Genomic DNA, 15,655 nt, shown 5'->3' on the forward strand with positions numbered 1-15,655 from the left:
ATCAGAGAAAAAGAGGAACTGCTGAATTTTAGGAAAATGCAGACCATGTGCCCAACATGGGAGCAAGCATTCCAGTGGCAACTGGGAAGCTTTCGTGAGTTTTGCTTCTGGAAGAAATTAAAAAAAAAAAAAAAATTCCTGAACAGGTCCTTTGTGAGGTGCTCTGTGCCGAGTGGGAAGACATCCCTCCAAGGAGAAGCCGCCTAACCTAGATCTACAGGCGAGAATCAAAGGCCAGCATGCTGCTGATTATATTAGTAATAGGTCCATCAAAACTATACATCCAAACAGGAGTTGTATGCCAGCCTGAAATTTAGTGATATCACTTTAAAAGCTATACTTCCTCAAGGCAATTATGCAATCAACACATGAAAGTCAAACTCTCGCCAAAGAGCATTTTATCTCATCCGAATTCATTTCAGCAAAGTCTCATTAGCTTCCCAAGAGAAAGGCAGATATAGCCACAAAACAAACCCAAAATACCCAGTGCTTAAGACAACCACGACAACCGCGAAAGGTGGTTTTAGAATCCAGGTGTTTGTTAACAGGGACGGAACAAGTTGGAGAAGCTGACAGATCACGCTGAAGCAGAAAGGAAGATTCCAGAAGGCATTTCAAGAGAATTCTTCTTGGTCTAGATACAATGCTAAAGATGACATCGTTTTCACTGTTGGACTGAGGGGCTGAGAGCAGCCATTTGTGGCATGCCCCCCCCCCCCCCGCCTGTTGATCACATGTGCCCTAAATTTTCACCTGCACCCACAGTGGTGTGACAGTTAATTTGGGTTATCATTTTGACTGGATCCAGCCACTCGACACACCTGGGAGGGATTTTCCTCCTCAGACAAATCGAAGTGAGAAGACCCACACCACACATGTGTGGCAGCCCAGATAAAGGGGGGTCTGAGAGGAACCCGTGGGCTGTGCCTCCTCGCCTTTGAGCCTCACTACTCTCTCGCTGATACTGCCACCCTCCCCACTGATACCAGACTCAGGTTTCTTCAGGCGTCCAAATTGGACTAAAGACTCTTGGCTCTCTGGGAATCCTCCAGGCCCTCAGTACCAGGGTTGGGCTGCTGAAACATCCGGCTAAGCAGCTCCCGGGTCCTCAGCCTCTCCAGCATGGAGAATCAATATCTGACTGCCAGACTATACTGCATAGACCACTATAATCATTGCACACGCGAGTGCACGCACGCACACGCACACACACACACACACACACACACACACACACACACACACGCCACTGTTGCTCTAGAACAGTGATTCTCAGCCTGTGGGTCAAGACCCCTTTGGGGTCAAATGACTCCAAAGAGAAAGTAAAAAGGTCCTCAGTGGGAACCCAGTATGTGCCAAGGCCCTGTGGTGAAAGAACAGGCTTCTGTAGAGACTAACAAAGGACAGGGTATGACGGAAGGGACAAGACAACAGTAGGGAGAGGGGAGATCAAGTCATGGCCACCACACAGGGCAGACTATGGAGACTGGAGGGGTTCCTCCTGCTGAGAACAGCAAATGGCAGATAGGCAGACATGTTGGAGCACACTTGCCATCTCAGCACGCAGGAGACTGAGACAGAACAAGATGGTGCGAGGCTAGAGCTACAGAGCGAGACTCCGTTTCCATCCCAAATAAATAATGAGAAAAGGAAGGGGCTGTCCCAGGGGTGTCACTGCTCTCACAGAGAGCTGGGTTCAGTAGAGGATCTGATATTCTGATATCTCCTCCTGCCCAGAGACTCCCGCATACGCATGGTGCACACACACACACACTGGCACACGTGTGCACATTAACTAAATAAAGACAAAACAAAACAAAAAAGAACGACACACCAGCAGGAACCGGAGAGGAGTGGTTCCACCCTTCACCCAAAGAACGACACACCAGCAGGAACCGGAGAGGAGTGGTTCTACCCTTCATTCAGTCGCTACAGCCCTCCTCCAGCTCTTCATTGTTCTTTACCCCTGAGCTGCCAGCGCGCATGCCCAGGAAACAAGGCACTAGGTGGAGTAACGTTTAGTGAAGCCGTTACGTCTGGCTTTAACAGAAATGTATATTAAGTCTGTGTGTCTTGTTTTGAGTTTGAGTCTTTGCTGTGTTTGAGTCAGTCAGTAGAAGCTGAGAAAGTGTTTTGAAACTGTTTGAACCCTGAAGAAATGTTGTCTCTCTAAGAATCTGCATCTGGTGCTACGTGAGAACTTGCAGCTGCACCACCTTGGTTCTTACTTTTGACTATGGCCAGCCATGGCGGAAGGGGACTGAGATTTGTGTGAGCTGTCTGCAAGGGCAAGATAAAACTTAGGTAGCTGGAACCTTTCCCAGTCACAATTAACCTTGTATAATGGTTGAATAAAGTAACCAGAGTGAGCTAGCTGGGTGTCAGTCTTTTCCAAGAAGGCTGAACCCCTCGGCCCCTTCAGGAAATGAAGTCTTTGCACCCTGGGGAGGTTCTTTCTCTATTGCAGCACCTACTGACATCAATCAATAACCAGGTATGGTCTCGTCACAAATACACCAGAGCATGGCTCTCCCTGCTGCCTTAAATGGTGCCCGGTGTCTGTTGGTCTCTGTTTTTAAATCTCATCCCGCGCTCACCGGAGCTCACTGTCACCCTAGCTGGCTGTTATTAGCTGCGGAGTTGTCCTGAGAGGGCAGAAGAGGCCCAGACATAGTCTGAACAATTTCATTCCAGCTAAAAGTAATGCAGAAGGGAAGGCCTCTTGCAGCAACTCTTAAGTATCAGTGTGCCCAGAACCCAGGGACAGGTTCCCATTCAGAGCTGTGGGATGTGGAAATAGTGAACATTGCTCACACACATTGCTCACACGGTCCCACGCAAGAGCCAGGAAGAAGGTTCAAGCTGTGAAAGCACATGCCAAGCCTTATAATTTGAGTTTCCTAAGACAGGTGGGGTAGACGGAGAGAATGGGCTTCTGCAGTTATCCTCTGACCTCTGACCTCCACACATATATATACACGCACACATGCACATAAATGTATGAATGTGGCTGTAAATGAAATACATTTGAAAAATATATCCCAGGTAATCCTGCGGCTCTGGGTTCATAGAACATACCCAAGCAAAGAGAAAAATCCCTTTCCACACTGATTGGAAAACACACGTTAAAACCCCCAGCCAACGGGAAGTCAGTCATTTCAGGAACTAAAGCAAAACTCAGTTGTAACGAAGAACATTTGAAAAGGCATAGAAACAGTAAATGAACCCTGTGTGCTATGTGATTCAATGGCCACACTGTTAATGACCAAACAGCTTCTGCCAGCAGATGGCACTCTCTAATCATTTCCTCCCGTGAAGCCACGGCCAGTTTCAGAACCAAAAGGAATCATGGCAGGCTGACACCCAGGGTCCAAGTCGGCCAGTAACTTCTATGGTCAAAACTGGAAGGGATGTAGTGGAAGAATTTACTGGAGCTTCTTCACTAAATTGGAGTTCATAAAAAGTTTGGGTATTTATGATGGTGGTGGTGGTGTGTGTGTGTGTGTCTGTCTGTCTGTCTGTGTGAGAAGAGGACAGTTTTGTGGAGTTGGTGCCCTCCTTCCACCTCAGGTCAGCAAACTTCCACAGTGAGCACTTTCCTCCCTGACCAGCTCAAAGCCAAATGAAAACCGCTCTCAGAGAGTGAAGTCTCCAACATTTATACCTGCTGTGATGGGTAATCTTTTGGCGTGACTAAATTCAGAATCACCTAGGAGACCTCTGGGCTTGGCTGTGAGAAAATTCCCAGAGAGGTGAAATTGAAGAGAGAAAACCTACCCTGAATGTGGGCAGAGCCACCTCAGGGGCTGGCGTCCCCGACTGATAAAAAGGAGAAATCAAACTTAGCATACCCCATCTGCCTCTGCTTCTTGACTGTGAACCCCATAAGAACAGTCACCTCCCACACCTCACTTCCCCACCCGATGGACTGTTTCCTCCAACTGTCAGCCAAAATAACCCTTCCTTCCTCAAGATGCTTCGGTGGGGAATCTTCAGAGCAGCCACTAGCACACCTACCTTGCAACTCTTCCTCGGAGATCTCCCAAGCCCGAGAGCTGGCGCATCTCCAGCGTCTTTAAGGCAGAATTAGTTCCATAACTGATGTTGTCCCTGGCACGGATCTGCTCCTGGAGAACCTGGGCAATACAAAGGACACTCAGGGTCACTGGCAAATTCACAAGTGTCCATTTCAAAGTTCAGGAAAATGCATGTGTGCTCCATTTTTTTTTTTTTTCTGTAAGAAGTTTTTGTTTAAAACTAAAGGTCTTACTATTAGCCCTGGCTTTGCTGTGTAGATCAAGCTGGCCTTTGAGTTCATGGATGTCAGCCTGCACAAGGAGCTCTTCTGAGCAGTGAGCTGATGAGTCCAGAAACAAAGTCAACTATAAATTTCTTTTTGTTCATTTGTGATCAAGGCTGACCTCCAATTTCCTCTCCTCCTGCCTGGGCCACCTCAAGTATTGAGGATTTCAGGGACAAACCCCATGCCCAACTTAGTTCATTTTACACGGTTTTAATTTCAGTTGGAATTTCTCTTTGATTTAAGGATGTCTGAATAGCTAAGGATGTCAGAATTAATTAGAGTTGGGCCTGCACAGTGGCACAAATACGTAATCCCAACACTCAGGAGGATTTTGAATTTGAGGCTAGCCAAGGTTACATCGCAAGGCGTCTCAAAAAATAAAAACAGAATTTAAATTGTGTTTCTTTATTTCAAGCTGTTAAGATTTTTTTTTTACATTTTTTATTACATTTTATTTAGTTAGGAGCAGGATGTGAAAGAACAGCTTTCAGGACCCGATTCTCTTGCTCCTGGGGATCAGATTCGAGTTTTTTTTTTTTTTTTAGAAGTGACAGTAAACGCCTTTTCCTGTCCGTCCATCTCACTGGCTCTGTACTTGTTAATTAAGCCTCACGGTACTGGCTTATGATAAAGTCGGTAAGACTTTTCATGTTTCCAACATGCTAAGTTTTGCTTCATGGCACATGACCAGGTTTTTGAATTTTTACTTATGGGAATGTGTGTGAGCTTATGTATGCTCTGTGTGTGTGTGTGTGTGTGTGTGTGTGTGTGTGTGTGTGTGTGTGCATGCATGCAAGTTATCCTGAAGTAGGTGCTAGGAACCAAATCAAGCTGGGCCACCAAACCATCTCTCCAGCATCTACGACCCTTGGTGAATTTTTCAAACGCTTTTCTTCAGCTCACGGGTAACTAACTCCCTCGTGTGAGTAGCACTGCCTCTCTCCTGCCCACTCCTGCTGGAGCTCCTGCCACTCCTGAGTTCGTCTGGCTTGTCCTTCCTGGCAGCTCCACTCTGATTTTGATGCTCATCTTTCTGGGATTCTTCCACTTTTTCCTGGGGCCCACAAAACTCTAAATTCAAGGCAGCAGTTTGACGCTGTGCCCAGGGATCCTAAATATGTAAATTGCTCTTTTATTCCTGGCCCACTGGTTCCCTCTGCTGGGAGGCGTGGCTTTTCCTCCTGTGACTGCTGGGTCCTCGGAGGAGATGGAGCTCTTCTGACCAGAGTGGAAGCTTCAGTAGGCTGGAGGTACGGCTGCTGAGGGAGTTGTAGCCAAAGACTAAGAGGAAGAGTGGGCCTTCACAGCTGCCTCCGCAATGTGTCCCTGCCACCTTTAGTCACATAGAGGGAGGCAATGAGCCAGGTTACTCCTTAGATGCCTAAGGCCTCACTGGCTGGAGCCGTGCCAGCACTGGCAGACCCTCTGTGACCAGTGTCCCTTACCTGTAGTACAGATTTAGGGAACTGTTTCCCTGTTTCTGTTCAGCTTAATGACACATTTTATTGCCACTGAAAATGGAATTTGCAATCACCAGACCTATTATTTCCCATGGCTTCCAATTTTTGACTGAATGAACCTGCTCTCTGAAGAAGAATTCAGACTAGCTACAACCACCTATGAATGGTAAAATGTTACTCATCTGAGCACGTTCCTGCAAGGAGACCTCAGATCTGACTAATGCATCTCTGGTACTCTGCCACTGATGAAAGGCACTGGCAGAATGCTCTCTCTCTCTCTCTCTCTCTCTCTCTCTCTCTCTCTCTCTCTCTCTCTCTCTCTCTCTCTCTCTCTCTCTCCCCCTGCTCACTGGGCACAACTGGAAGCTACACCTAATAGAAGAAACACTCATGCTTTCTGGCTGGGCTTCTTCACATCTCGTTGATAATAATAAGGCACAAGGCCATGGTGCTCAAATGCCTTTAGAAAACACATATGTCACCCAGAAGACCTGTTCCACATGCAGAGTCTCAGGTCCCCTTCTCAGAAAGCCAGAGCCAGGGAGTGGGTCTGAATATGGAGACACAGCCCTCTCCGGGTGCCACTGTGTTAGATGCTAGGAAACCCAGGCTTTGCTGTGGCTTTCAACCCCCTGAGTAAAGAAAATGGGAAGGAATTAACAAAAGAGGTACTTAAAATAATTAACACAATTAACCTTTGAAGTAGCCAGAGAAACAGAAAGCATGCAGTGGGGGCTGGGGATGGAGTTCAGTTGCTTGCCGTCTGTTCTATCTGGGCGGAGTCAGCCTGACACCACACACATCTCTAATCCTAGCAAAATTTTGGCATCTGTCAGTGGAGGAAGAAAGATCACAAGTTCTGGGTCTTTTTTGGCTGCCAAGTAATTTGAAAGATCCAGAGCCATTCTGAGGTAGAATGCCTCAGAATGGCTGAGGGCGTGTGGCTTGTGGGGAGCTGTGGGACAGGGATGCTGGACACATATGAAGGCAGGGTCTGAATGGCTGCTTTCTGTCATGTTGTGCTGTGGGCCTAACATAGCTACATAAATAAATAAAGTCTATGTTCTATTGTTTGTTCTGCTACAGTAGAGACCGAACACAGGGCCGTATGTATAAGTACTTATGTGTATGTATACACCAAGCCCAAGGTCTACTAAGAAAAATTGTATTTACTTTTTATGGCTCAGTTGGTCAAGTACTTCCCGTGCAAAGGAAATATTTTGAGCTTGATCCCCAGTGCCCACGGAAAAGCCAGGCATGTGCCCCTGCCTACACAAGCTGTGGCCCCAGGACTGGAAAAGCATAGACAGGAGGATCTGACCCAATCGCCAAATTCCATGTCAACCTCTGAGCTCTACATGCACACTACATACACACGCACGGAAATATACACACATACATATATTTTTTTAAAAATAAACTAAAATTACAGTATTTGAGTTGTAATCCCCGAAGTACAATGACAACAGAATCCAAGAAGCACAATGAACGAAGTGGCCAAAATTTATCCAAATTGTTCAAATTTTTAGTCAAGCAATTCTACCTCTTAGAATTAACCTTAAAGGAAAAACATGAAGACACATGGTAAAAGTGTCAGCATAAAAACGTTTCCATGGATGATGCCCACAGCAACTATTTCAGTGTTTACAACTCACATCTTTATGCAAAGAGGAGGAGGTGTGTGAGGGCTGATCATTTAACTGTTGATTTGTCTGTTTATTTAGAGGCAACTTCAAGTATGTAGCCCTGGCTAGCCTAGAACTTGCTATATAGTCCAGGCTGGCCTCAATTCACACCAGTCCACCTGGCCGTCACAAAGGACTTTAAAATCAAGGCAAAATGTGTAGAGTTCAGTACTGAGCAAGAAGAAAGAATATAAAGTAGACACACAGGTTGGTTCTTGCCGTGTGCCAAGAACCTTGTAAAATAAGGGAACACTAACCTCTTCCTTATGATATCTAGTTTGAGAAGAGAGCAGATTCCTCTTTCTTGTAATTCCCACATTACGTTTATAATCAGAAAAAAAAATGTGGCTTTTTCTTTTACAGCTTAGAAATAAGAAAGGCACATTTAACTTGTAGGGCTCTTGTACAGATGAATGAGGTATCACATTAGCAATGCTTTGAAGAATACAGAAAAAAGGGTCTGAGCTTAACACGGTATTCACATTACTAAAAAGTTACGTGAAGAGACGGAAATCATTAGAGGACTTATTGTTTGAGGAAATTCTAGAGTGTAACGGCAGAAACCCAGTAATGTCAGAAATGTGTCCTGATCTGGCCTTCGGCAAGGCATGAGTTCTTTGTCAGTTTGAGAAACCGTCTTAGTTAACCAGTATGCGCAGAGCACCAGACATGCCCTTCGGAGATGGGTTATAGCAGGAAAGACCACAGGCTGCTCAAGTATACGGCCAAGCCCTTTGGTTAAAGGTGTCTCCTTCTCCAAGAGAGAAGAAGCCAGGCATATTTGAAAAAGATGCGTCTACTTCTCCCTGAGACATGGTTCATTATTGAAGCAGCCTCCTCCCCAAGAAGAGAGAGAGAGAGAGAGAGAGAGAGAGAGAGAGAGAGAGAGTTCTCCATGAGTCTTTCTCCACCTCTTCTAAGATGGAAAGGGCTTCACAAAGAAACACGCAACGGAGAGAGACCCCTCTACACGGGGCAGCGCTTCACCAAGTAGGACCTCCCTGACTAGCTCTACATCCAAGCTGAGGCTTAAAACTTTCCAGGTTCCGCTTCGTGTGTGGAATTGATTTTCTGGTATTTAGTTCCACCTGGTATTTAGCTTTGTCTTGGGCCCCTCAAACGTGCCAGGCCCCAAACAGAAGACTCTCCATCCAACATGCAGAAGGCTCTGTCATCCCTAACTTCAAAAGAACCCCAAATCTACCCACTTATCCCATGTCTGCAAAAACCCCTGCCCCCAAGCTGAACTGCTGTTACAGTTACCTGTCTGTGGAGGCCACCAGCCTGTCCCTCGGCTGCTGTTCTTGTTCTTTATACAGGTTGGGGAGGTCAGACCTAGGATTCTGGATAAACTAGACAAGAACATCACCTACATTCCCAAGTTCTTTGCTTCTACTCTTTTTTCCTGCATAACCTCTTCACGATAGCCAAAGTTCGTCAGCCTGTAGACTCCACCAGGGAAAGGCTCCTATAGGGTTTATTATTCACTAATCATCCTCAGCACTACAAGAATGAATGAATGACTTTAACTTAATCAAGTAATGAAGACAGGTGTGGTGCCTCATAGCTATAATCCTAGCCACTCAGAAGTCGGGGTAGAATTTGAGGAGCTTGGGACCAGCCTGGACTACATTAACAAGATACTTAACTCAAAAAAACCAAAACCACCCAAGATAAAGTGAAAAATACCCTTCAAAGCAGTGGTAGCACATATCTTTTAATCCCAACACTTGGATAGCAAAAGAGAGCAGATCTCTGTGAGTTTGAGGCCAGCCTGGTTTACTGAGTGAGTTCCAGGACAGCCAGGGATACACAAAGAGACCCTGTCTCAAAAAAAAAAAAACCAAAGCAAATAAAAACATCTACATATGGCTTTTGAAGTGTGTGTGTGTGTGTGTGTGTGTGTGTGTGTGTGTGTGCATGCATGCGTCATAGACATAGAGGTCAGAAGACAGTGTTCAAGAACAGGCTCTTTTCTTCCATCCTGTGGGTTCAGGGGACCAAACTCAGGCCACCATCCTGGACAAGTACCCTCACCCCCAAGCCATCTCACCAGCCCTAGATAATGGCTTCTACAGCCAAACCCCAAACACCGTATCCTGGTCTGCAAGGGTTCTGAGCAGTCCCTTCCTTCAGCCCGTGAACCTGCAGGCTGCTTGCTGGTCCTCAGTCTGCTCCTTTCTGCCTCTGGCACGGGCTCCTTAGCTTGGCTGTCCCCTACTGTTTTCAGCTGCCCTTCACATGTCCCCATCTTTTCTAAACAGACCTATAGCTGCTCTCCATCCCATTGTCTTATTTTACTGACATAAACTAGTGTTACCATAGTTACTTAGCCTTCACCGCCCACATGCCCATTGGAGTGTGGGGCTAAGGGCTGAAACTCATATCTCTGGGTAAATATGTTAGCTCCTGTCACTCAGACAGTTCCTGCCTCACCCTAAATTTATCATCAACTAATGCAGCTCCTAGCTCTGTGGTTCAGGCCTAGTCTTCCAGTAGAAAGCTCACAGATTATCACCCATTGGTGATCAGGACCTCAAAGAAGAGCCAGACAAGATAAAATGTGTAAGACGCAGGGGTTGGGATGTAACTTAGTGGGTAGAGTGCTTTCCTGAAAAAAGTCCTGGGTTCTATATCAACCATAATAGAAACAAAATTTGGAGACTCCTACCTATATACCAGTGACCTGAAATGTCAATAGAAAGACTAAAAGTTCAAAACTATCCTTGGTGTAGAGGGTCCAAGACTAGACTGGGCCACATAAGATGTGAGATATATATATATATCATTATAGATATAGAAATGGATATAGATATATAGATATATATAGAGAGGGGGAGAGGGAGAGACTGAGGGAGGATAGCTTGGTGAGTGAAGGTACTTGCCACTAAGCCTGATGATCTACATTCAATTCCCCAAATCCACATGGTAGAAAGAACAGAAAGCTGTCCTCTGACCTCCAAACTGTGCACACACACACACACACACACACACACACACACACACACATAAACAAAATAAATGCAATAAAAAATTTTAAAAATATATACGACAAAGCAGACACCATATACTATTTAAAAAAACAATTGTGCAATACTCAATGGACTCAGCGAGTTTTGTGTGTGTCTGTGTGTGCACACATACTTACATATATGTAACAATAAGAATAATTAAAGAAAAATCATTTTGCCTTCAAAATGCTATGAGAACGGGAAGAATGTCCAGTGAGCGCTCGTCTCAGTGAGTCAGGCCTAGTGAATGAAGTCCAACAACCTGAGTTTGGGGAGATGGCTCAGCGCACTGGCTGCTCTTCCAGGACCCACAGAGAAGCTCACAGCCGCCTGTAATGCCAGGTACTGGGGATCTGATGCCCTCGTCTGGCCTCTGTGGGCACCAGGCACGTGGGTCACAGACAGATGCATATGCAGGCCAAACACCTGCACACAAAAAGGAAACCAGTAGCGACAGCATGCACTGGGAGGACAGAGCTCGGGGGCACAGCACTTGCCTAGCAGGTGCACGGTCCCAGGTTCAAGCCTCAGGATCCTCCACCTCTGGCTTTTGTGGGTGTGGTATTAACTCCCATATCTCCCCAACAGGGATTAGACTAGAGCAGTCCTCTCAGCTCAGGCTGGAATTCCCTTGTCAGATAAAGACATTAATAACAAAATAACAAAGAGCCATGCAATTTACAGAAGAAACACAGTAAGAATCTAACTCTAGCACAAACGTGCCTTCCACATCTTTGCATACAACCTGAATTCATCAGTGTCTCTTTAGCTTAAATATGCAACGATAATCTTTCCTTACTACTATCTATCATCTTGTATAATAATAACCTGAATCTTCCAAAAAGATTTTTAAATTTTTTATTAAGTGTGTGGGGGCGCAGGTGCGTGTGTGCAGGTGTGTAGGTGTATGTGTGCAGGTGTGTGTGTGTGTGTGTGTGTGCAAGTGTGTGTATGTGTGTGGGTGCATGCAGGAGCTGGAATTACAGGCAATTGTGAGCCACCTGTCGTGGATGCTGGGATGTGAGCTCTGATCCTCATGACTGAACAGCAAGTGTTCTTAAGTACTGAGCCATCTTTCCAACCACCTTTATATTGCTGGAAGACACAGAGTTCCTTTTAGGATTCCATCATGTGTCCTCCTATAATATGTTGCAATCCTAGCCTCCAATGTGAGGAGGAAGTCTCTGGAAAATAATTAGGCTATAGGAATAGGAATCCTAATGCACAGGGTTCCTAGAAAGACCTGGGCTCCATATAAATCACTGTGCCAACATAACAAGTAGGCTGGGGATGTAGCAATCTGGCACAAATATGCCTACCATATCATCCATGAGTACATCACACTGCACACGCCTGACATGGTGGTGCACGTCTGTGGCTCCAGCACTCAGTGGAGAAAGAAGAAGGATCAGGAGCTCAAGCTCATGGGCTATAGGTCAAGTTTGAGACCAGCATGGATTTACATAATTCCATGACCAAAAGTTTTTTTTTTTTTTTTAAGAGCTTGCTTCTGCTTCTCCCTGCATCTCCCTTGATGGCAGGAAGCAGGGCCCGTTAATGTATAGGGGTATGTGTGCAGGTGCATGAAGGTGCCCAAGAGTGTGAACCTCCTCCTCTCTAGTACAGCAAGTAATAAATCTCTGCTATTTGAGCCTGTGGTAATGTGTCATGGCCACTCAATCTGACTGACACACCATGATTTTCATTTGAGGAAGTTCGGCTCTGTGCAGCCTTTTGAATTGAATGTCTCATCCAGCTTCTTCATTTTAGATGTGTTTGGGCAGACTTGCTTAGGTTAAAAATATATCCAAATCCACAGAGCTGACACTCCACCGTGGAATCTTAAGTGTCTACATTTCCTTGCTGTTACTTCGGCATGACGCATAATTATTACCAGTGACAAGACAGTAAACATTCAGAAACCCAAAGTAAAAATTTCTGCCCAAATTAGATTTTAGTCAGTTCTCCACCTCTACGACAGAAATCATCTTTTCATTTGCAAAATTTGTATACTCTAAAAAAACACATGGAGATGGAATAGGGGAGTCCTGTCTGGTTGAAACCAGAAACATTTCATAAAATGTATTTTAGACATTAGAGAAAACAAACTGATTTTAAATTCGCTACACTACAGAACTGAGACGTTGGCCTTGTTTTTGTTTTTTGTTTGTTTTTGTCTTTGGAGACAGGGTCTCATTGACCAAGGCTCACTTTAAACTTGCTATGTGGTCAAGGATGACCTTGAACTCCTGACTTTCCTGTCTCTATTTCTCAAGAGCTGGGATTATAGGTGTGTACCACCACGCCCAGTTTCTGTTGTATTTGAGAACCAACCCTGAGCTTCCTAGGTTGTAGCTCTCCACAAGTGAGATGCTCCCGGGCCCTTAGAACTCTGAATTTACAGAGCTAAGTCTGAAGTGTTAACCTCTTGGTTGTTCAGCCAGTACTTGGGAGACGGAGGCTGGGGGGCCACAAGTTCGATGTCATTCTCTGCTCTATAGCTACTTCAAGACCAACCTGGGCTGTAAGAGATGGTGTCCTAAATACAAGCAGACAAAGAAGTATGAGTTCAGGGTTCAAGATGAGCTCCCAAGAGGCAAAATGGAAAAGGGAAAGGAGCACACTGGGGAGTTCGGATGTTTTTAGCTTCGGCACTCCTGCTCATGAGCTTCTGAGGGTCGGCCACTTTTATGGCTCACCGGAAGGGAGGCACATTGCATTTGCAGCAACCACACACCTGCCTGTCACTCTCTTCATTTCCTAAGCCTTGTTCTGGGTTAGAAGAGGGTGTCCCCTCCCAAATCCATGCTGAAACTCAGACTTCATTGTGGCAGTGGGAAGCAGACTGAGTTACAGGGTCAGTGCCTTCAGTAATAAATCTGGAGAGATGGCTCAGTGGGTAAGAGGTTCTGAGTTCAATTCCCGGCAACCACATGGTGGTTCAGAACCATCTGTGATGGGATCTGGTGCCCTCTCCTGGTGTGTCTGAAGACAGTGACAGTGTGCTCACATACATAAAATAAATAAATAATGCTTTAAAAAAAAGAAAAAAAAAAGAATGGGTCCTGAATCTTTTTGTAAAGAACCTATGGAAACTGGGGGACAGCTTAGTCACTGAAGTATTTATTTGAAACATGAGGAACTGAAGCTGGTCCCCAGAATCCATTTTTTAAAATTCTGGGCATGGTACTTGAATTAATGTCATCCCAACACTGGGGAGATACGGACAAAGGAATCCTTAGGCTCACCGGCCATCTAACCTATTCTACTTGGGGAGCTCTCAGTCAGTCAGAGACCCTCAGGAAAAAAAATAACAAAGGAGGTACAGAGCTTGAGCCCCACATGCTCTCACACCCACCCACACACAGAAGCATTACCACAAGTGCACACACATATTAAATAAATTCCTATTCTTTATAAGCCAACCACTCTCCAGTACTTCACTACAGCAGCACAAATGACCCAGAAAGCCTTCCCAACTGCCTTCCAACACTGTGCTACAATGGGGGGAAGAATAGAACAAGCTTTTACCGAAGAAGCTCACAGTCCGTTCTACGCAGAAAATGACTTACCTTACTTCGCCCCATTTACCAATGCTAACTCAGAGCGAGTCGAAAAATCTAAGCGTTTGGCAGAACACACAGCAGAGAGCCTCTGCAGCTGTGGGTTGGTAATCAAACAGGTTTTAGGCCACACCACTAAAAGCATGAACCACAGAAGAGAAAAACATGGTGATGTGGACTTCAGCATCATTAACACACCAGCTGGGGAAGCAACTCAATGGGAAGAGCATGTGCTTAGCATGTACCTAGCATGTGCCCAGCATGTGCCTAGCATGTGCCTAGCATGTGCAAAGTGCTGTACATGATCACTCTGCCTGGGACTCTGGGGGATGTTCTCTCAAAGGAAAGAAAGAAAGAAAGGAAGGAAGGAAGGAAGGAAGGAAGGAAGGAAGGAAGGAAGGAAGGAAGGAAAAAGGAAGAAAAAGGAAGGAAGGGAGGGAGGGAGTGGGAGGAAGAAGTGAATTGAGTACATACGTGAAAGATTGCTTGAGGCTGGGGGCAGGACTACAGTTTCCAATGAATTTGGGGAAAGGATAATGGCACTGTTCTAAAATTAGATAGCGTTAATGGTTGTGCAATCTTAGAAATTTACTAAAACTCATTTAATTTGTATCCTGGTAGGTAGATTTTGTGGTGTCTAAATGATACTTCAATAAAGCTATTTTTTTAAAAAAATACAAATCCAGGATCTGAAAGATGTAATTCAATTAGCTCGTGCTGACCTAGCATGCTGTTAGCCCGGAGTTTGGCGCTATAGGAACGGGTGTGGTGGTACACACCTGCCATCTGAGTATTCAGGAGGTAGACACAGAGGGTCAATCCTAGGTTACTAGGAACTTCAAGGCCAACCTAGGCCCCTTGAGAGCTTGCATCCAAACAAACAAACAAAAACATCAATCTCCCTTGAGAAGCAGGATGAAAACAACCCCCGACAGGAAGCAAAGGTTTCCGTCTGGCTGTCTACCTTTTATTCACAGTGCTGAAAGTTGCAAAGATACTGACCTTGTGCGGAGACGGAAGCCCAGGCCGTGCCCAAAGTGCCACACTTAAGCTTTCTGAACTTAATTGCACGCCCCCCACGCTGTTATTCAAAATTAGAAACAAGTGTGCAAATTCTAAGGATAGACAATCTTGGCCTCGTCTTAATTCCACATCAGAGCAAATAAAGGAATGTGAGAAGCCATTCAAAGGCCTAAGCCGCTGAATCATACAACAGGGGCTGTGTATTCATTTCAGCCCAGAAAACATTTCCTCTGGAGCAGCCAGGGCAGAGCTGCTAACAGAGGTACTGTCTTCAGAGGTGTGAAAAGGTGCGCAGGAAAGTTTTCGTCTAGTTCTCCACTGAGAGCCAAACAAAACAAAGTGATTTAATAATCAGCGAGGTAAATTTAGAATAAACACAAACAGCACTGACAGTAATTGCCATCAAATACTGCAGTAAGTTTAATATAACTCTGCTATTCCTGCAAGCAGTTTCCTTGGTGATTATTAAGAATAGACAAGGCAGGGCTGGCAACATGGCTCAGCAGGTAAAGGTGCTTGCTGCTAAGGTTGATGACCTGAGTTCAAGCTCCAGGTCTCACATGGTGGAGGGACAGAACTGACTCCTGCAAGTGATCTCTGACCTCCAAAC

At 45.4% G+C, this 15,655-nt stretch overlaps 1 protein-coding gene across 1 annotated transcript in view; it reads right to left on the reverse strand.

The window, feature by feature from the left end:
* Window positions 1-15,655, reverse strand: part of FAM81A (family with sequence similarity 81 member A) — a gene marked incomplete at its 5' end in the record, with an annotated part of 34,401 nt that overhangs the window by 15,209 nt on the left and 3,537 nt on the right. The window contains one exon of the mRNA XM_080934178.1: window positions 4,018-4,136. Within this exon, the coding sequence (XP_080790304.1) occupies window positions 4,018-4,136 (119 nt within the window). The remainder of the gene's footprint in view (window positions 1-4,017; window positions 4,137-15,655) is intronic.

The sequence above is a fragment of the Micromys minutus genome (assembly GCF_963924665.1).
Source record: "Micromys minutus genome assembly, chromosome: 21".
NCBI classification, from domain to species: domain Eukaryota; kingdom Metazoa; phylum Chordata; class Mammalia; order Rodentia; family Muridae; genus Micromys; species Micromys minutus.